The sequence below is a fragment of the Thalia democratica genome, chromosome 6, assembly GCF_965202585.1.
Source record: "Thalia democratica chromosome 6, ktThaDemo2.hap1.1, whole genome shotgun sequence".
Taxonomy (NCBI): domain Eukaryota; kingdom Metazoa; phylum Chordata; class Thaliacea; order Salpida; family Salpidae; genus Thalia; species Thalia democratica.
The window spans coordinates 17,353,864-17,377,109 of NC_139170.1; the positions used below are offsets into that span (position 1 = coordinate 17,353,864).

Here is a 23,246-nt window from a genome sequence, read left to right on the forward strand (position 1 = left end):
ATTGCAATATATATTTTTTTATTTATAAATATTCTAAACTGAAACTACTTTTATGTAAGAAAACAGGTTTTTCAAAAGGTTTAAATGTCTTATAACAACGGTCAAAGAAGCTTTATGATTAAGTGGATTCAGAATATTTCAGTTTATCAAACTTACTCAGTTAGTTTAAGTTTAGTAAAAATAGCATTTAATGTTTTTTTAATAAATCTTTTAATAAAACTCATAATTACATCAGTATATCTTAAAACATATCTTCAACATGTGGGGTTACAGTTGGATAAAAAAGAATTTTATTGATGAAAGTTAAAAAGTTTGTTAGAGAGACTCTAGCATTTAATTTTCACCAAGCTTTGTCCTCTACTGTTTTTCATTACTTCTCCAATATTTTAAGCAGGTTCTATGAACCTTGGTAGATACTTTGCTCGTTTGAAAGCTAATTCTATTTAACCAATTGATCTACGATAGTATGCAGCAATTAAACTATGCATAAAATCCTGATTCTTTAAAGCTCTGAGATTGAACAAGATGTTAATTCATGTCTACCATTACTAGATATAAAGTTAGGTATTCCAAACCTAAAGGGAAAATCTCAGGCGTTTGGTTATTGTGAAAGGTTTCATTTGCAGTTGAGTCTATTCCCAAACAGCCTGAAAACTCGAATACAGTCAAAATGTTTTTACTGAAAAACTGAAAAAAAAAATCAGCATTTTTTTTTTTCAAATAGGTCAGTAGGAAGATTTAATACTTCTTTTGGTATGGGAGGCTGAGAAGGTGAATTTAATTTGCAGACTTGACATCTGGCTTGAATTGTTTTTTATGTGTTTTGTAAATTGGTACTACTATGTCCTTGTAGAATGTAGGTTCAATAATCACTAAGATACAATGCAATGTCATTGTCATACTTAAAGTAAGTTGACAGATATTCATAGGCAACTTTGTAAAAATCATTAGTTAAATGGACATTATCTGAGTGTTTCTGTTTGTATTAAGAACTATTCTTCTAACAGGGTTGCCACTTTACCTGGAAGCATGGAAAAACCTGGAATTTGAAATTTTAGGCAAAAAAACCTGGAAATACCTGGAATCTGAGAAATTTTCAAAAAAAACCTGAAATTTTTACAATTTTCACATGTTCAGTAGTAAAATTTTGACTTGACTAAAAAAAATTATCATATAAATAATAAAAATTTGTCATCATCAAAAACTTGTTTCATTAAAAAACATATTTTAAGTATCATTTTAATGTTTTTATACTATTTAACACAATTTCTTACCTTAACTTGACTTAAAACTAAAAATAGACCCAAAAATGTGTATTTTTTAAAACCTGGAAGAAATTTGGAAAACCTGGAAAAAATCTTAAAAAAACAAGTGGCAACGCTGTTCTAATGATAATGTCTCCAACACTAGCAAGCATCACATCCTTTATTACTTTTTCAACCTAACAAAGTTGCAATCGTCTACTGTGGGAAATGGCAAGTTCCTGATTTTCTTAAATACTAAAGCAAACTTTCTGATAGTTTCATCATGGTCTTGGAGTACAGTTGACATGCAATTTGATTTAATTTAAAGTCATTTCTTAATTTTTAAAAATTTTGAAATTTGAATACTTTAAAATTCATTAGCCAAACAGTTAAGATTTGAGCACATTTATTAGATCTAACTAAATTAAAAAAATTGTCTTTAACAACAAATTCTAGTTGATGTGAAGCAATTTGTAAGAATTTTACTTTGATCAAGTTTTTTAAATTATAATTCTATTCTAAAAGATAATACAATTGAACAACTTTTTTTATTTTAAGTATTTAAGAAAAATTGTAGTTATATTATGAGAGGCTTTGAAATTTTAGTTTTTTAAGTTTAATTAGTAGTTTTATCAAGATTTGATACATCTACATATTTTTTATCATAAATAGCCTACTTAAAGAAAACAATATTACCCTTGATAGTGAATTTTTGAACAATTGATTGTTTCCATTCATTAAATTTATTTAGAAACAAATGAACAATCTGTAAAGTAGAATCTAAAGTAGACAGTATTGCCCTTTAAGTAGAAATTTTGGCCATCAGTTGGTAATAATTATTATAGAATAAAAAAAGTAAATGAGTAATTTATTAGTTGATATTTAGTAAAAGGGGGCGATTAATTTTTTAATTTGTGTCGAAGGGGCGATTATGAACGCTAGTTTAACAAACCCTGCTGTAAATAGTATATTCAAACTATAAAAAAATGCATTATTATGACCAAAATTACAAATAATATAAAAATAATTTGTACTTGGTTTATAAATTATTATTTAAAAAATAGTTATTAACATTTAAACAATCTTGTTCTTGAAGTTAAACTAGTTTTTAGCTCTAGCACTCCTATTTTAAATAACACTAACTTATCTTAAAGTTTTACCTCATGTAATTGCTTATAATGTCATTCATTTAAGCTGTTACTCTAAATGTTTCTTACTTGAGCAATTATGAAAAAAGTTAGAGTTAGACATTATTTAATTAAAATTCCTCTAAAAGAAACTAATTAAGATAAAATAAAGCTTGTACATCTATTTTGTTTCAAGTTTTTTTTGTTCAGTTTTTGTAAACTTATTTATACATAGTAGTTAATTTTTAAGTCAACTATAGTGTCATGAAGTTTACAATGTTTTACCTGTAAAGATTCTTCAGAACTTACCAGTGAAAATAAAATTGCAATACAATATTAAATATCAAAATTAACAAATAGTTTTGCAAAGTCAATTATTAGTTTTTGATTATATGCAATATCCAAAACAATACAACGACATTTAAAATAAAAGTATTATATCGATAAGTAAAACTTAATAATACTTGTTAAAAACTAATAAGAAATAAACAATGAAACCAACAAAAAAACTTAAAAGCACAAAAAAAAAATAAATATAGAGTAATAGAAATAAAAAAAATTAAAGAGTGGACAATGTCTACTAGACATATAGATGTTAGTTGTTTTTTTTTCTAGTATTTAAGTTTTTTTTTCTACCCTCTTTAACAATATTCATAATTTATAGATTGCATCTAGTACATCTGCTCTTTAAGGTATTTTTAAACTGCCTTTATCTAGGATAGTCCTTCCTAAGATTCAATACTACCTCACACAGCAAACGTAGACAAAGCTGTCTTTGCTACTTTTTATTGGTTCTGTACATATTATTTAGTATTGTTTTTTGATTGACAATCATCACAGTGCTTCTATGCATTTTGTTGTTGCAGAAATAAATATTTTTTATGAAATAGTATACCTAGTACTTTTTTTGTATACTATAAAATAATTTGTGGTACTTCATATTGAAATTATTTTAAGAAAGGTCATTTTATGAAAAAAATGTTCAAAGTTTATTTTATTCTTCAGAGACTTATACTAGTTGGGTCAAACACCGCAGAAAATCGGTTTAAAGTGATACAAATTGACAGAACTATACAAAATGATTTACATTTATTTGAAGACGATGTAAGTTTTTTTCTTTTCAAAAATAATCATTCTTTTTTGTATGTCAGTTTTTGTCTATCTTATTTAATATAGAAATCTTTAAAATTTGTAGTTTGTTATATACATCATCAAAGCTCTTAAAGCATTTCATGTAGTCATAATAGTTTAAAAATGTTACATAAAACGATTAATTTTAACAAGGTATTAGTATAAATAGTATAGTTTATTTTTTATACCTAAAATTATTAAATCTGAACAAATAATTATTTTAGTAGTGATAAGTTTTATCTGAAAATTAAAATGTTTTTGAAATAATAATTGATCCTTGTATTAATAAAGTTTAATTATTAAAGATTGTACATACTCATAAGTATATAAAATTTTATAGTCATTTAACTGTTGTTTTTGTGAATTTTAGTTGCTTGATTGGTTAAATGGAAGATTGATTTTTGTACTGAATTATTGTAATGCACAATATTACGTCATACTGTTTTTTTGTTTTTTTGCATAACTTTTGCATCTGTGTTTAGTAAAGTCCTTTTTATCTTAAATGCAACTGACTAGTTATTAAAGCTTTATAAAACATTAAGGCTTTATGAAACATAGTACCAGTATATTTTAAGTCGTACTTTTCCAATAAATATATATATATAGAAATAAGTTGATTAACTTAGTAAATAAGATTTTTCAATACTGAGCCCACCTTGAGAGCTATTTTATAAAAAAAAATTTTTCAATATGCAAAAACTTGCAGAACTCAAGTTTCATGCCTATGCACTCCTCAGCTGCAAAACAAGTTCAAAATAAAGCACAGAACAAAACACGCAAATGAAAGTTTAAAATTTAAGCATAAATAAATTATAATATATGATTTGGTTTAAGAAAACAAATAGAGAGATCTCAACTACTGGAGGAGAAATAATGAATTTATTCTTTTAAGAATTTATTTTACAAACTAAGTTTTGGTCAAAGACCTCGTCAGTGCTTAAATAAATCTTATTCAAATAGAATTTCTAATTTTATGTGAATAAAATTTATTTAAGCAATGACAAGGTTATTAACCGAAACTTAGTTTGTAAAATAAATTCTTGAAAGAATAAATTCATAAATAGATTATGACATAATTTTGAAACTGTCAAAAATCAAACAAAACGGCTTGTGCAAAAATTAACTTACCAATCGACAATAAACTGGCAAAAATTCATAAAACTTCAGTGAGTGACTACATATTTGAACAGAAAATTGAATGAGATAAAAAGTTAAATAAAAATTTGAATTATTATAAGGTGAAACTAAAACTTATTAAACTTCAAAAGCAATTTTTTTTATGTCTACAGGACAATACATTCTTGCTTCTTTTGTTTAAGCATATCTTATCTTTTAATGCATATACAACGGCTGTTACTTCTTTGAGACACATTCTACATATTGGGATTTTACCGTCAACTATAGGATGTGCTCTTTTTAAAACTTCGCAGGGATCTTATATGTGCTTGGAGCTATGCAAACTTGTAGGACTTTTCTTGTTAGGCTGGTTAGAAGATATCTTTGGTTTAAATATTTTTGGGTTGTACAGAGACAATGGTCTAGCTGTATTACCTAATTCTTCTGGCTTTAAAGTTGAGAAGCTAAAAAAACAAACTCATGCCTTTTTCAAATTTATGGGGTTAAAAGTCACTGTGGAATCGCCACTAGTGATAACTGACTTCCTAGGTGTAAAGCTCAACTTGAATGATAAATCTTTTATGCCTAATAAGGAGCAAAACACAAATATTATGTATGTTAACAAGCAATCAAGCCATCCTAAAAATATCATAAAACAAATTACAAACATTATTAATCAACGCTTGAACAAACAAACTAGTAAAGAAGAAATTTTTTTAAAGATAAAAGATATATACAAAACAATAATGAAAAATGCGGCTACAATAATAAACTTAAATTTGAAAAACCTGAGCAACAACCTAAAACTAATCAAAAACATAAAATAAAATAAAATGTTATCTGGTACAACACTCCTTTTAGCAATTCACTTAAAACTAATATTGGAAGAAAATTTATAAATCTAGTCAAAAAAAACTTCAATAAACAAAATCCATTAACAAAAATTTTCAACAAACATAATATGCAAATAAGTTATTTGTGTAAGGCAAATTTAGAGAATATCATTAAGGCACACAATCAAGTAATTTTAAATCAAAACTCAGAAATTTGGAGTCCATGTCATATGGTTGCACTGGTAGCTGTAAATATAATTGATAGTGGGCAATTGCCATTCGGAGAACATTGTTTACAGGGCCACAGTTAACTCTGGCGTTGAGACAAGGTTCTACGTTGGCTTGTGCGCGACTCAGTCCAGATTCAGGTATGACCAAACATCAGCAGAGAATTTATAAATCTAGTAAAATCATTTCAACAAAAATAACCCATTTTCAAAGATCTTTAACAAACATAACATGCAAATTTATTCATGTATGGTGAATTTGGAAAGATTAATTTAGTCACACAATCAAAGGATTTTAAACAAAAGTAATTTAATCAAAAATCAGTAATTGCGCTGGTGGCTGTAAATGTAATTTGAAGGGGGGAAATTGCCGGTCAGACAGTTAACAGTGAACTCTGACCTTGAAAAGAAGTTCTACATCGGCTTATGCTCCACTCAGTTCAGATTTCTGTATGCTAATTATAAAAAAATATTTTAAAGGTGGTGTATACGAAAATGAAACTGAGCTTTCAATTTGCGGCCAAAAGAGTAAAAACATTGATTTTAAATTAACTTGGGAGCATTAGCCAATAGCAGATGGTAACAACCCTGTTTGTAGGCTGTGCTTAAAAGAATCAACAGCTGTTATGTATGCGTTAAAAAACGAAGGTTGTTTAAATAAGAGGAGTGAATTCATATCGTTATGTCGACATATGAAAAAGATCCTCTTAAAATACAACAAATTTTAAAGCATTTTATAGTCACTTAACTGTTGTTTTTGTTAATTTTAGTTGTTTGATTAGTTAGATGGTATATTGATTTTTATACTGAATTTTTGTAATGCACAATATTACGTCATACTGTTTTTTGTTTTTTTTTTGTATAACTTTTGCATCTATGTTTAGTAAAGTGCTTTTTATTTTAAATCAAACTGGCTGATGATTAAGTCATCTAGTCTTATGAAACATATGTACCAGTATTTTTAAAATTGTACATTTCAATAAATTATTTAAAAGCCCTTCAAGTGGGCTTAGTAGAAGGTGTTCAAGTTTGAATAATAATCTTGTTTTATATATACAGTGTTGTCTCTTTACCTGGAATCCTGGGAAAACCTGGAATTTGATAATTTAGGTAAAAATAACCTGGATAAACCTGGAATTTAAGAAATTTTGAGAAAAACCTGGAATTTTGAATAAAAAACCTGGAGTTTTTAAGAATTTTAACATGTTCTGTACTAAAATTTCGGTTTGACTCAAAAAGTTTATCATATAGATAAAAAAAATTTGTCATCACAAAAATTTTTTTTACTTAAAAAACACATTCTAAGTAGCTGTACAGTATCTTTTCAGTCTTCTTATACTTTTTAACATAGTTTCTTACCTTAAATTTTACTTTAAACTAAAAATAGACCCAATAATGTGTACTTTTAAAAACCTGGAAGAAATTTGAAAAACCTTGAAAAATTTCTAAAAAAACGAGTGGCTACCCTGTATATATATATATATATATATTGAAGGTTTTATACAAAGTTCTGATCGATAGTGCTCGACAAATCAAATTGGAGCTTAATATTTATTTACTGACGATCACATGAAATTTTGCATTTCAATGTGTGAAACAGCTGTTTAAATTATAGTTTTTATATAATTAAATAAATTTATATATATATATATAATTTATTAGAAAAATAAGATTTTAAAAATACTGGTACACGTGTTTCATAAGACTAGACGCCTTAATCATCAGCCAGCTAGATTCAAAATAAAAAGCATCTTGCTAAACATTGATGCAAAAGTTATACAAGTTACAGGGTTGCCACTCTTTAAGTCAAAAAATCTTCCCTGAGTGACCAGAAATTTCCCTGAGTAACCTTAAATTTCCCTGAGTTTCCCTGAGTATATTTCAAATCCTTATTTTTTTTTCTTCTAACACAAATTACTGATACCTCATGCTCATTTTTCTTATTTAATAATAAAAGAAAGGTTGTATGTGTATGCTTCTGAATTAAATGCTTACTAAATTTATGAAAAAAAATGTTTTCAAAAATTCAATCTTAAAAGGTTAAACCAATTAAAATTTAAAAACAAAATTTGTGCACAACTTTGTGTAAACTTGTTAGTTAACTTTCTACATAAGAGTAAAGTTTAATTTTGATTTTTGGATTTAACTCTTGAATTTTGGTCATTGGGGCTTTTTTTAATTTATCCGCAGTACAATGCCCTAAAAATGCTGAAGTTAAGTATTGACAGTGTACTTTTTTTTTCTTCATGCAACGTACAATCAAATCTAATTGAGTTTTTTGCAAGTCTTTATTGAAACACTCATCAAACGATATTGAATAAAAATATAAGCACAAAACTGTTTTTTTAAGACATCTTTAAAAGAAGTGGCTATACCAAAGTTTGTTATATATGAATATTTGGTTCTACTCATGAAAAACTTTTTTGCGATTTCACTATCAGGAAACATGGTAGTGAATAAAGTGTTATTATTTTCGCAAGAGTTTCCTGACCAGTTTTCTTTGGTACACTTGAGAGCCCAATAAATTTCAGCAGCTGTCGAAGAAGTTGCAGTTGATATACTACTTAAACTATTAGCCCCACCAAAATATGAAGTAATTGCATTATTGTTACTCTTAGAGGCTTTCAATTTAAGATGTTTTTTTTTGACATACTGTGCGATTTCTATGCTCTTATACCCATGTTTGATAAAGCCATTGGTGTATCATATCACCACACCACTTACATTTAAATTTTTCTTTGTCTGCATCCTCAAGTAACCAATCCTTGAAATCTTCATGGTTAAGCCAACTTTTTTTTAAATTGTTTTAAACTGTACTTTACTCATAATATTAAAAAAAAGCTTTTAAATTAAATCTGCAAAAAAAAACTGTAAAATACATTAAAACATTCACACTAAAAAATTAATTACCATTACAGCTACTACTTTTGAAATTATTGTTTATAAACAAAAATTTAACCTCTATTTTAACAAAAGTAATACAACACTAATCTATACTCATTTTAATTTTTTTTTACTGTAAACAAGTAGTTGTAAACAAATAACAAATAACTTATTATTTAAAAAATTAGAACTAATAGTACAACATAGTTTTTTAAACTACATAAGTAACTAAAAATAAAAAGGTTATCAAAACTTTTCAATACTTAGTTAACCACAATTTTCATTTCTCTAAACTGTTTATTTTTAATTAACTAAAGTAAAGATAAATATAAATTTAAAACTTAAAAAAACTACATTGTTAATACTAAGAATATTGAAGAACTAGCTGCAAGGCTAAAAAATTTCTAAATAACCACTTAAAATAAAGAAAATTACTACTTTTGAACAAAATATTGAAACTGGATTAACTAAACCTCATTCTAGATCTAGATTCTAGATCTAAAATCTTAAAACTTCTCTGAAATTTAGAGAAAAAATCAAAACTGCCCTGAGTTTCCCTGAGTTTTAAAAAAATGCTGAAATTCCCTGAGATTCCCTGAGTTTCCCTAAGATTTTCTACAGTTTGAAAATTCCCTGAGCTCCCTGAGTGTGTGGCAACCCTGAAGTTATAAAAGCAAAGTGCTTTTTATTTTAAATTTAGCTGGCTGATGATTAAGGCGTCTAGTCTTATGAAACATTTGTACCAGTATTTTTAAAATCTTATTTTTCTAATAAATTATTTAAAAGCCCTTCAAGTGGGCTCAGTAGAAGGTGTTCAAGTTTAAATAATAACCTTATTTTATATATATACATATATTCATTTTTTTATTTGATTATATAAAAAACAATAGTTTAGACGACCGTTTTGTATGCGAGATATAAAACTCCATATACTCCTCAGTAAGCTAAAGTTTATTACAATATTAAAAAGAAATTTAGAATTTATTTTTTTTTTATAATAATTATGAGGTAGTAATAATAGATAGAGTACAGTAAGCTGAGTTTGGAAAAGTACGCTTAACATATTATTTTTTACATTTTGGAAAGTTTGGAAAAGGTTAGATTATTAAAATGTTTCAACTATTTGAAAAATCTTTTAAATTATTCGTGTTTGCTGCTTAATTTTACTTTGTTTTACTTTGAAAGTAAAAATTAAGCCGCAAACACAAAAAGTTTAGAAGATTTTTCTAAAAGTTTGAAACATTTTTCTAATATAACCTTTTCCAAAACGCATGAATTAACAAGTTCAGCGTACTGTACAATAAACTCTATCTATTATTACTACGCCATAATTATTATAAAAATTTTCAAGTTCTAAATTTCTGTTTAACATTGTAATAAACTTTAGCTTACTGAGGAGAATATGGGGGTTTATATCTCATATACAAAACAGTCGTTTAAACTATTGTTTTTTATATAATCAAATAAATATTTAGCTTCAATTCAATTTGTCAAGACCACTATTGACCAGAACTTTTAATAAAATCTTTAATATATATACATTAAAATTATTTATTTATAGTAAAATTATTGCAGTCAACTTACTTAAACAGTAAAAATTGATTTTTCTAAAGGTATTTGCAAGTTATGAGAAACTTAAGTATAAATAAAATGTACATTATACATATTTTTAATTTTATATTAAGTACAATTAGTGCCAATGATTATAACTAAACTTTGTTTTATTTAATTTACCCATTTTTTTACCTTTCATTAATTAATCTTGATTTGACCTTTAGTAAGTATTTAAATAGTTTGTCATTTAATATTTTAATGTTTGAAATTTTAGTAGTAATTTTAAGAAAAGGTCTTTTGTGTAAAAATTTTATATTATAATATTTTTTGATAAATTTAATTATGTATATTTTATCCTTACAAGTTGTTAAGGGCATAGGGGAAGGGTCCGACATTTTTTTTTACTAAAAATAACATCGGATCTTACATGAAAGCTTGAAGTACAAACTACAAGCCAGCTTTTATAGAATTAACAAATCTTATTTAACTTTTGAGATATTGTAACTTCTATAAAAAGTTTCCAATACAAATGTATGGACTGCAAATTTTTCAAGGTCAATTTTCTTGGAAATTAAAAAAATCACTAAAAACCTATATTCTCCTTCATTTTTTGAAGTATAGACCTGAAACTTTCAGGAAACATTCCTTTTATAGTTTAAAAGACTTCAAACGTTGGAATTTTTAAAATTAAAAAAATTCCTGCTTTCAATCTTTTTTAAATTTTATTATACACTTTCTGTAAAAATTTAAAGAAGATTGCTTTAAAAATGAAGGAGGAGATAGATTTTTAGTGAAATGGTCTTGCTTTGCATTTTTAGTTTGCGCCTTCCATTAGGAACCTATTGAGGTCACCGACTTTTATAAAATACTTTGAGTTTTTTCAAGCCGTATTAAATGTCTGATAGCTCAAATACAACTCTAGAAAATAAGATCAACTTGTAAAAATCAAGGTGGACTCCCCTATGCCCTTAGTATGGCTTAGAAACATTTTAAAGTTAAATATCTTTTATTAGACTGATTATGATGAAACTGAAATAATTGAAAAAGTTGCCACTCTTGTAATGAAACATAACAACTCAACCAAAGTTAAACCAGTTGATGCATCAAATGTAATTAAAGCATTTGGAATTGTTGGTTAGGCTTTGTGAATGTTTTTATGTCAAAATGATAATACATACAGTACACAATGAAGTGTACTTTATAAATTTCTATCAGTTAATGTATTTATAATACAGGTTTTGTGAAATTTTTGGAAGGCTATTACCTAATATTATTAACAAAAAGACAGCATACTGGACAAATAAGTGGGCATAGTTTGTACAAAATTGAAGAAACAAGTATGGTTTATATACCAAATGTAGCAACAAATAACCCAGATGAAAGCAGGTAATGTTGTGAAAACAAGCTATTTTTTTGTTGTTAAAACCAACCGCATGAATATAAACTAGATGTTCTGTTATTTTGGCACACTATACCAGGGTTTCCCAAACTTTTTACAAATGGTCCCCTTTGAAGAAATAAAAAAAAAGCTATGGCCCCCTTCAACAACATTACTCAATGTTATTTGCCTAAAAAGTGCTTACCAATATTTTGTTGACGCCTGAAGAGAACGACAGTATTGTCCTTCGAAACAGCTGAAGCAAACAAAATAAACTTTTCCACTTGAATCTGATGTATATATATAATAAATAATTTTACAATAACTAAAGATTTATAGTTTATGAAAACAAGTTATACAGTATCCTTTCTTTGTACACTACTTCACTACTACTTTAGTACAGTGCTTATTCACTTATTCGGACAGTTTCGGTCAGAAGAAAATTAAAAAAAATTCAATATTAAACATTAACATTTTTGTATGATACAAATATGTAAGCTTTTATGCTGTAAAAAAACTTTTAGTGATTTTGTAAATTCTACAATTTTGTTCATTATTATCATGTAATAATACTACTAAAAACTACATTCCATCTTTGTTCATAACTAGTTTAGTTATCAAAAACCTTTGCATGTAAAGTAAGTAAGTTTAAAAATTTTTAAAGCAATGTAATTTAAAACATAACTTTTGTCTTAATTTAAACTTTCAAAGTTTTTTTATAGGTTATTAAATTCTGAATTTTTAGAAAATGAGTGTATAACAGTTATTTTATGTTTTATTTTTAGTTCAAACAACATTACAAATTTTGTTAATTCAAACATTTTTTGTTTAAGATGAGATGCATGACTATATATTTTTTATAGTTATATAAGTTTGACACACTTAACACACCAGGTTTTAGAGATGAACAAGAGTTCTAAAAAAAGGAAAACGAGTTGCACTAACCATTAAAAACAAACTAGAAGTTTGTAAAATGGTAAAAAACAAGCCAAAGTCTTTGATAATCAAGCAGTTCAGCATAGGCAGGTCAACTTTATACGAAATTTAGAAAAGTTTAAAGCAGAAAAAGAGGAGCTAGGATTAATTAAAGCCACAAAAACAAACAAAAAAGTAGAGGGAGGCTGGTTGGAAAAGTTGGACAGCGCCCTTCATATCTGGCTTTGTCAGGAACGTGAGAAAGTTAATCTAATAATTGATCAAGTACTCTTAGAAAATGCCTCTGAATAACACCTTTCATTTACGGTGAACATTCTAGGTCATTTTTAGCAAACATTGTTCAAAATCATATTATTATATGAAAATATTGATTTTTTGTACTTATCCCGAATTTTGATTATCCGGACATGTTCACAGAAAAATCTTGCCCAACTTGTCCGGATAAGTGAATAAGCACTGTACTTTACATTTATAGCTATTACTATATATATTATAAAATATTAATATATCTTGTACTTTACTTTTATTACAACTATATTAGTACTTTATTACATCTCTACTTTGTTGATGATGGCTGAAATAGATATTGGTTAAAACTGATCAAACAAGCACAAACTATAATCTCACAATAAGCTGACAATGTCTGAGACGCTGGACTGTGAATGTTTTAGCTGAATTAAATTTATCAACTTTACTCACAAACGGTCGCTTAAGTACTTTGTACTTAAGTCCTCTTGGTAAGTCCTAATAATAGACGAAACCGGTCGTAGGTTGTCTCGGATGCTGTTGTTGTTAGTCGTGTGAAGTTTATTATTTATTATATTACACTAAAATTATCCGTTAACACACAGAAACATGTGTTAGTGTAATAAAGAAAGGATACTGTATAATTTGTTAATGTTATATATTCCAGTGAACTTGTTTCGCTAGGATCTTTTGTTAACAAACGCTTAAATATATGTTTTTGAATACTTGGTTTATGAAAACAGAATTTTAATATACATAATACAATGTATGAGTTTTTCTGATAAAAAATTGGTTAACCTTTTCTGATTTCATATAAGTTTTCCTTTTTGTCAACAAATTTATTGTAGCTGTTGCAGTTGTTTTTTTTTATGTGACTTATCTTGTTATTAATTTCTAAAAATATATATTGTTTTTTCCTTCTAAATAGTAATCAAAGATATTTTCATTTGTAAGTACTACTTAAATAAAAAAGACTAAAACTTTTATGTTCTTAAACAAAAATATTTACTTAGTTTATTGCTGATATACGTAGACTTGTATCTATTTTTTAAGCTTACACAAAAAACAATATATTTATGTAGGAGTAATATTGATATTTTCAAACTGATGGTAATTTTTTTTATAGAAAATTTTGTTTGTCAATTAGAATTATACTTAAGCTAAGTTTTTAAGTATGTATGTTAACTAATATTTTTTAAGTTTTACCTCCTTATTTGTTGAAAAAAAAATTAATTTAGTATTTTAAACTTGGTTACTACTAATACTATGAAGATATAATTGAGGGCATAGGGGATAACGACCTTTGTTTAAAAAAATTAACATTGGCTCCTATATATAAATTTAATGCTTAAGCCAGGTTTTAGCGAATTCAAAAATATAATTTACTATTGTGGCATTATCATTTTTATAAAAATTTTTCAATACTGCAAATGGACTACAAGTTTTTGACTATTAATTTTATTAAAAGTTTTTTTTTTCTATTTATTTATGTTTTAAGTTACAGACCTCAAATTATTAAAAAAACATTTCTTAACGAGTTTAAAAGGATTGACAAACTGAAAGTTTTTGTTAAAGAAAAAGTGAATAAACTAAGACTTTATTCTTTTATTTTGGGTAAATAACAGACTAAATGAAAAAGTTTAAAAAATATTTCCATTGAAGTATTCTTTTTTAGCGTTCTACATTATTATGTTTCAAAAGAAACTTGTTGAACTCCCTGACTGAAATCCCTTGTATCTCAAAAATTGATTTGAATTTTGTTAGTGTCTTTAAAGGCTTTAATTAACTCCAGTTAAAATATGATTAACTTGTAAAAACAAGTTAAACCTCATATGCCCTTAAACTAGACAATATTTTTTGCAGGTATTTAAAGTTGTTCCAATCAGTAGACTTAAGTAGTAACTTCTACTTCAGTTATAGTTACGATTTGAGTAATACTTTACAACACAACATAATAAAGCTGAAAAAAACAGAACACATTTTAAGTGAAAATGTCAAGTTTGAGTAAGTTTTAACATATTTAACATTTAAAGCCGTAAAAAAACATTATTGTTACAAATACTAAAAAATGTTAATTTAAAAAGATATTGAAGCTATTTCTGTTTACTAGTAAAGTAAAGTTCTAAAGTTGTACATTTACTAAACATTTTGTTTAAATACATTTAATAATTATTTTTGAAACGAAGTAAAAAGAGCTAGTTGAATGAAATTCAGATAATCTAGATTTATAAATTAAGTTGAATCCTAATTAATATTTATTGAATATGTTAGACGAGATATTTTTTTAATCTATAGTGATTTAGATATATTTATAAAAAAGTTCCAGTTATTTTGTTTTTTAATTCTATTTTTGATTAAAGTAATGAATTCTTACTGATAATTTATATTCATATTTTCAACTTAACAAAAACTATCTGTGATTTCTTATCAAATACAACTAATCATATAGAAGTAGCGTGTTATAAAGCCCAATTAAGTGGTGTTCTAACGTACTTAAATTTATTATATGTTTTGATTTTTTTAAGATCTCTACTTCAAGAGGAGAAATTAATATAATTTGTTCTTCTAAAACTTAAATCAGTAAACTAAATTTTGGTCATAGACCTCGTAAGTACTTACATTAAAATTTAGAAAGATGTGTTTAACAGTCATGGAAAATAGTATGTAAACAAAACTAAAACATTAAACATAAACAAATCTGTTCATAAAGAACAAAACAAATCAAATTTTAATCTTAAAGTTGAATGTATGGTAAAATACTGTTAAGTTTCTGTTTAGTAATTGTTATTCGAAAAAGATATAAATAAAGTCAAAAATAATAAAAACCTAAATTTAGGCTTATTTTTTCATCTTGTTAGCTTTTAAAAATCAGCATTGTTTAAAAAAATTATAGTTGTTAGTAGTACAAGATTTATAAGTTAAGATATATTCTAATGTGGTTAATTTAAATTATGACATAGCCTCAAAAGTTAAAAAAAATAATTGTAATACAGTGCTTCCTCGCTAATCCGGCCAAGTTGGGCAAGATTTTTTTGAAAATACGGCCGGATTTGCCTTTGGCCGGATAAGAACAAAATATCGCTTTTTTTACAAATTATCTACCTTAGTTATATTATGAATGTATATAACAAAACGTACTATAAAATTTCTGTTAATTTAATCAATTTTACTTTATTCAAAGAAAAAAGAATTAAAAAAGACAAAACTAAACGAAACTAAATTTTATAAGTTTAAAATTAATGGAAAAAAAATACACTGTTAACACTTAAACTAAATTAAGATTTTTTTTTGAAAAAAGAAAGAATGGAAGATTGTTTTACAGTGCTTTTTCGTTTTATTAGCAGAAAACTCACGAAATTGGATGAGTTTTGACACATCTTCAGGTGTGGCTTCTGGTTGGCAACGATAGTAAGCTAAGTAATCGTCCATTTTCTGCATGGCTTCAGCATGAGAAAATAAACACTTAGAAGGCTAGGAAACACAAATTTCATCTTTAACAACTTCAACAGCCTCCTTTTCGTTATCCCCAGTAACCAGTTCAACAATTCCTTGCTCGTCCATATGCTCATATCCAGGACCATCGCAACTCATCCATCTTTGAATATAATCTTCTGTAAATGTGATATATAATCTCGCAAATTGCTGTACAAACTCGTTGTCTTAAGTTTTTTCTGAAGGGTCTATGCTTTGCATGGAAGAGCTTTGCTGTAATGGGATTAATTTCTTCCATGAGTTTCTAATGGAAGAAGGCTTTACCATACCCGAAGCAGATGAAACGGTGTCGACAACTTTTGTCATGAACAAACTTTTAGCAAACTTTTAACTTGTTTTCAATTGTTAGTTGAACGCGTTTTCGTTTTTTTGCTGTCTTTCCCATTTTTTATCCAGATATGTTGATTGTAGTATATTAAAGTGTAATTTGCTTAGCAAAGACAGAAAAATTGCAAATGAATAATACAGTAACCTCTCGCTTATTTACGCACATTGTGTCCACAGAAAAAGTGCGTAAAGATATGAGAGATCGTAAAGATACGAGAGGTACCAAAAATCTTACTATAATGACTGTTTTTTGATATTACTTCTAGTTAAAAGCAGACTGGGGACTTTTTCACTTTTAACAATTTGTTTGCTTTATTTATAAATATGAAAACAAAAGATAAAACTATACATATATTAAAAGAAAAAGGTTTTAAATTTATGTAAAATAGTAATACTTGTAGAAAAATTTTACTAGTTTTAATAATAAGTAAAAGTTTGCTTTATCTTTGTTTATATGTGACTTATTTGATACATAACATTTATATTCTATTCTACTTAGCAAATTCATAATTAAGTATTTGTTTACAACTAAGAAATGGTGTGATGTCTATATTAAAAATTGTTTCTGTAGTCTTTTATAAAAATATGCATTTGGTGCTGTAATGGATTTCTTCTTTTCAACAAAAATATATAAAATATAAGAAAAATATTTAATAAAAATTGTTTATGTTACTAGAACTTTTTTTAATTTTACCTTTGCCCACATAAGGATAAACTTTTCTTGCATTGTATTAAAGATATATTTACTAAATGTTTATAAATAAGTCAAGAAATATGAATTTACAAAGTCTAAAGATATAGAGAAGTGAGTTAGCATTTAAAAGCATAATTTAAATAAAAATTATACAATTAACATATTTTGTGCAATATTAAAAAAAAAACATTTTATTTTTTGAATTTTTTAGAATTCTAAAATGCGTAACTAAACGAGAGTGCGTAACGTCACGAGTGCGTAAAGATGTGAGAGGTTACTGTAAACAAGTTTGTTACAACTGAGCGGGAAAAGTATGAAAAAAACTTAAGATTAAACAATTGATACTTTATTATGACGTAACAATATATTGTTTGCATACTTATAAAACGTAAATTGAATACTTTTTCGAAGTAAAATGAAATTAAACGCTAAAAACGCTAAAGTAAATACAGTAGACTACCGCTTAAGTACGCACTTTTTTTGGTACGCACCCCGCCTTAAGTACGCACTTATCCAGTTTTTTTGCCTAAATTTTCAATCATCAAGTTTTTCCAGATTATTTTATGTTTCCAGGTAGAATGGCCGACCTGCTGAGTTAGCCTGAGACTTTTACAACTTTTAAACTAGGGTGAGTGATCCTGAGTAGTCTAAGTGGCCTGAGATTGTGACAGTCCTGCTATTAAATGTTAATAAACTAAATACTTATGTAGTGATTGCAGAAAAGTGAAAAGAATAATGATATTTGAGCTGTAATGCTATAAAATAAATAAATCTGATGACAAAGTTAAAAAAAAATCTACAAATACAACATAGTTAAGTCATAAATTAATTTAAATGTACACACATTGATGTTTTGAAAATGTTTGGTAAACACAATGTAGTTTGGTACTTTCCCTCTAACAAAACAAAATATGGAAAATATGGCATAATAACCTTTTTTATATCGTTGACTGACATTGACTTTCTATATTAAATGTATGTATTAATTATGTAGAAACTTTTTATAGAAATAATAAACAATTTTAAAATCTATTAAAAAATGTGCAGATTAGAATTATGTATTAAATGTTATTTTAAATAAAAAGACTTGTTTATTTGGTGGCTAGTTGTAAGAAAGATAACAAACAACTAAATTTCATATTATACTATGTCGTCAAAAAGTACGCACTACCCGTGCTAAGTACGCACTTTTTGGTCGGGTTCAATTCGCGTACTTAAGCGGTAGTCTACTGTAAGTCGATTTCTCGACTAAAACCGGCCGGATTAGCGAGGAACCGGATTAGCGAGGACCGGATTAGCGAGGACCGGATTAGCGAGGAAGCACTGTAACTATAAAAATTTGAAATTTAGCTTGAATGATTTTAGTTATTTTTATTTCAACTTTTTTAGTTTGCTCTTAATAGTAGCTACATAAAAACTTTTTAAGAACATACATAGAACCAACATTACGGACAACTTAAGAATTACATTTTGTAGTGTAGTTTTAGTGAAGTGGGGGCAGAAATAGAATAGTTCGTATCGTTTCTTTAGATTATCCCTTCTGTTGGCTTGGCAATCGCGACTTTTATAAGTATACAAGTACTACAAATATTGTGCTGGTTTTTGGCTTTACTAATATGATCGATTATTTCCCAGTCTATTTTAAACTTAATATTGTTATTTTTAAGTTTCCAGATGTATTTGATATGGCTGTGCTGTTTCCTCTATTCAAACCTTACAAAAAATAAAAATAAATAAAACTTCAGCGTTGAGTATATTAACAATTATTCGAACCATCCGTCAATTATCAAAAAGAACACCCGAAAATGAACAAAAAAAGACACAACAGACTATAAAAAAACCAAGAAGTTTTCAAATAATCCATAACTGGATACCAAAATGCAATAATTAACTTTAATTTCAAACATTAGCTTATAATTACTCAAATGACCAAAACAATCAAAACAAAAAAAAAAAGCACGAACAGAAATACGATCTATTTCGACCCACCCTACTGCCAGTCGGTAAGAACCCAAATATATAAAGCTTTTTTGCAACTAATAGATAAAAACTTAAAAGAAGGTCACAAACTAAACATAATAATAAATAGAAATAGTTGTAAAATATTATAAAGCTGCATGAGCAACATTAATAAGTTAATTCAAAAATATAACCAAAATACTTAAAATCTAAAAGCAATAAAGAAAACGAAACGCTTTGCAACTCCCAAGCAAAAAATGAATGTCCCCTCCATAACAAATGCCCAGTCAAAAATGTCTTATACAAAGCGGCAATAAGCTCGGCAAGGGAATTAAAAAAAAATTGGGCTTAACGGGTGGCACATTAAAAAAAAGATGGTACAGCCATTTATTTTTAAAGTTACAAGGAAAACGCCACAGAACTATTGAAATACATCTGAAAACTTAAAAATAACTATATTAACTTTAAAATAGACTGAGAAAAAATCCATCATAATGGTGAAGCCAAAAATTTGCACAATATTGTGTCCTTAAAAAGGCAATTGCCAAAGAGGACATAAGAGGTAACCTAAAGAAATGATACAAACTCTTCTATTTCTGCCCCCACTTCAAAAAACTACACTTCAAAACTTAGTTCTTAAGTTTTCTGTAGTATTGGTTTTTTATATGTCTTAAAAAAGTTTTTATGTAGTAACTATTTTCAGCAAACTAAAAAATTAAAAAAGAAACTAGCTAAAATCATTCAAGCAAAATTTCAAGTTTTCATAGTTATTTCAAACATTTATTTAAAAATTTTTTGATAGCTACGCCATAATTCAAATTAAACACACTAGAATATATTTAAACTTATAGCTCTTATACTACTAACAACTGTCATTATAAAAAAAATTAAGGGCTAACAAGATTAAAAAATAGCCTATATCTAGGTATTTTTACTAACATTATTCCTTTTAAATCCTTTTCGGCTATTAATTACTAAGCAGAAACTTAATAACATTTTACCGATTTGTATTGTATTTCAAATAAAATTTAATGCATAATAAAGTCTTGAAAGAAAAAATATACTATTTTTTATGGTTGTTAAGCATATATTTCTAGGTTTTAATGTAAGTACTGACAAGGTCTTTGACCGGAACTTAAGTTATTGATTAAAATTTTGAAAAAATAAACTATATACTTAAACTTAAGTTAAAAACTTAGTGTGTTGTACTTCTCAAAATTAGTAGATTTTTAAAACTTATTTGAAGTAAGTATGTAAAAAAACTTAGAAGCAAAACTACGGAAAGTAAAGTTGATAATGGTATGCCTGGACTGCTAAGTAACACAGAAGTTAGTTATACTTCATATATCAATTTTTATTTTCCCTATTCTTTTTTTATATAATATCTGGTGTGTAAAATAACAATTTTTAGCTGAAAAAAACATGGAGAGACCCAAATGGTAAGTTACCAAGATTAGATAAACTGTATAGATTTAAAAATAAACAATATATTTTGAATTTAGGAGAAAGCTGTAGCGTTTGTGGAATTGGTAGAAAAAGGTATGAACAAATTTTAATTACTTTACTTTTTCGATACAGTTAAATTTTATAAACATAATAACAGTAAAAATAACTTCTAAATCACTGGTTTGTTGTAATGCCTAAAAAAAGACAACATTAACATTTAGTATTAGAAATTTCCATTTAATAGTAGAATTACCATATTTTTAACGTTTAAACTGTATTAAATAATTCTGAACTGTTCATTTGTCAAGCATATGGATCTGATTTTCTGTATATTAATAAAACATTAGGTTTTACAAACACAATTGTTTCACTATTCTGTCAGACAAAACAGCTCTTCAGTTTCTTTCTTATAATAATATCTTAAAACATAAATCAAAATGTACATTAGATTAATCAAAAACTTTAAGGATTGTTACATCACTATATAAACCATAATAAAATATAAGACACTCTAAGTTTACATAACGGTTCTAAATTATTTAAAATAAAAGCTTGAAAAATGTTTACAATTGCTAAAAAGTTCATTTCGTTTATTTAAAGCTGGATTTCAGTTTAATTTTGAGATCTCATGTTTTTCCATATTGCAGAGAGTTCTGCCATGTTGAATTTGTTATTTGTTCGTGCTAAAATTTCCCACTAAATGCTAAAATCTTTATTTTTATTTTTCAAATCCCAAATGTATTTCGAAAGCGTAGTTTTTAGTCTGTATTTACTGATGTTAACAGAACATTTATGCAGCGTTTACCTACGTTTAAACGATAAACCTGATGAGCCAACATACTACCTACTTTTCTCTTATGTTATTACCGTCGCTCTATATAAAAACATTTGTTAATAAACAGTTGCCATCCACCATGCATTTATTTCTGCAGTTGCATTGCTTTCGTTCCTCTGCCTTATCTTTAAACAATTACGAATATGAGACATTATCTAGCTCTTCATGTTTCGCATGCACGACGGCAAAATTTTTAACAGTTTTCTGTTAAAAATTTTATGGTACGGGTGCGTTGGGCCAAAGTTTTGACTAACAATTTCCAAGAACTGTTTGCCGATTTTTGTCTCTATGGACAAACAAAATGGTTGCGTGATGTACAGGATATTTTTCCTTTTGGTCTTTCTATCGTTACCAGCGTTATATTTCAAATTGTGCTTGTGACCTCCTTTAACTAAAGCTTCCTGGTAGTGCTGTTTCGCTCTGTTCAAAGAGCTCGCATTTTTAGATATAGTTGTAAACATTTTGTTGATGGAATTAGGTACATGGTTGACAACATATCGATGGTGTCATATAATATATATTTATTTGTATTTAATTATTTATAGTTGTAAGTAGATTTTGAAGAAATAGTGCAATGTAAATTTTAGAAAATTACTAATGTCAAAAATTATAGCATTTGTATTTATTACATGATTTTTTTACTTTAAATATTTTTATGTTTTATGAAGTATCTTAAGAAAATATTCTAAACAGTGACTATGAAAAGGGTAGTGGTCCACAAAGGCGGTTTGTATGGAATGATTATTTGCAGTATAAACTAACATCAAACAACATAAATCATCTTTGGAAAATTGACGTTATACACGGGTATATAAATCAATCATGTAAGTCATCAAAATATAAGTTTTTAATTTGACTAAAATATTATATTTTACCTATATGTACTAGCAGTTATTTATTTTTCTTTTGTCATAAAAAAAAAGTTTTGTTTTGAAAGTGGTCACTTGAAGAATGATTTTAGGCATTTTCTCTATAGGTATAGATTTTGGCGTTGAAAAATGCTATGTTACGCTTATTGCAAGAAGGTCCAACAAATTTGCTGGAACTCGATTTTTAAAAAGAGGCTGTAATAATAAAGTATTTTGTTTCAATGTTATCTTAACTTTTTATATCACTCAAAGTTTGTGTATTTAATACGAAATGTTCATTGATTTTATTAAAACAAGTTTTCTACACTGACCAATTTATGTACTGGTTTAATTTAAAAAAAAGAAGCTTTCTTAAAATTGGTAGCTGACTTTATTCTAAAATATTTTTATAGCAATTTTCTTTACTAAACTTAAGCTAAAAGGTAACGGCTAATTATATCATTAGAGTAAATCCTTTAAGAAATATAAGGTTTAAAATCATAAGGGAAAAGTGGCAAACGATGTTGAAACAGAGCAGATAGTAAGCAAAAGTATTATGACCTCATTGAGTACGAGTGTCATGACTTCATATGTTCAACACAGAGGCAGCATTCCGCTGCACTGGAGTCAAGACATAACTGCCAATGTAGTTCCTGCTAAACCTCCTATTTGTTGTATGTTTATAATGAAATTTGTTTACATTGATAACGTGTTCAATCATAATTTTGTAAGCTATTTTGTAAAAACTTTATTAAAGTCAGCGATAAAAAAAAAAAACAGCTAATAATAAAGTATAACAAAAAGTTGATTTTTTGTAAAATAATTAGCTGTAAAAGAAATTTAATGTTTGGTAAATTAAATTTTATCTAATACAGTTTTAAAACTTTAAGCTCTTTTAGTTGTTTTGATTTTTATTTAAAGCTGTCATTATTTTGTTTAACAATTTAGTTTTTTAATTTTGCTATTAAAC

General features: G+C 26.7%; 1 protein-coding gene across 1 annotated transcript in view; it reads left to right on the plus strand.

The window, feature by feature from the left end:
- Nucleotides 1-58: 58 nt before the first annotated feature.
- The window catches only part of LOC145837990 (polyphosphoinositide phosphatase-like), a 31,520-nt gene continuing 8,332 nt past the window's right edge, over nucleotides 59-23,246 (plus strand). Inside the window, exons 1-11 of the mRNA XM_082945502.1 lie at nucleotides 59-159; nucleotides 3,377-3,475; nucleotides 11,129-11,249; nucleotides 11,351-11,501; nucleotides 14,539-14,679; nucleotides 20,415-20,475; nucleotides 20,559-20,586; nucleotides 20,650-20,686; nucleotides 22,122-22,252; nucleotides 22,405-22,505; nucleotides 22,782-22,950. Coding sequence (XP_082801628.1) covers nucleotides 85-159; nucleotides 3,377-3,475; nucleotides 11,129-11,249; nucleotides 11,351-11,501; nucleotides 14,539-14,679; nucleotides 20,415-20,475; nucleotides 20,559-20,586; nucleotides 20,650-20,686; nucleotides 22,122-22,252; nucleotides 22,405-22,505; nucleotides 22,782-22,950 — 1,114 coding nt within the window. The 5' untranslated portion in view covers nucleotides 59-84. The remainder of the gene's footprint in view (nucleotides 160-3,376; nucleotides 3,476-11,128; nucleotides 11,250-11,350; nucleotides 11,502-14,538; nucleotides 14,680-20,414; nucleotides 20,476-20,558; nucleotides 20,587-20,649; nucleotides 20,687-22,121; nucleotides 22,253-22,404; nucleotides 22,506-22,781; nucleotides 22,951-23,246) is intronic.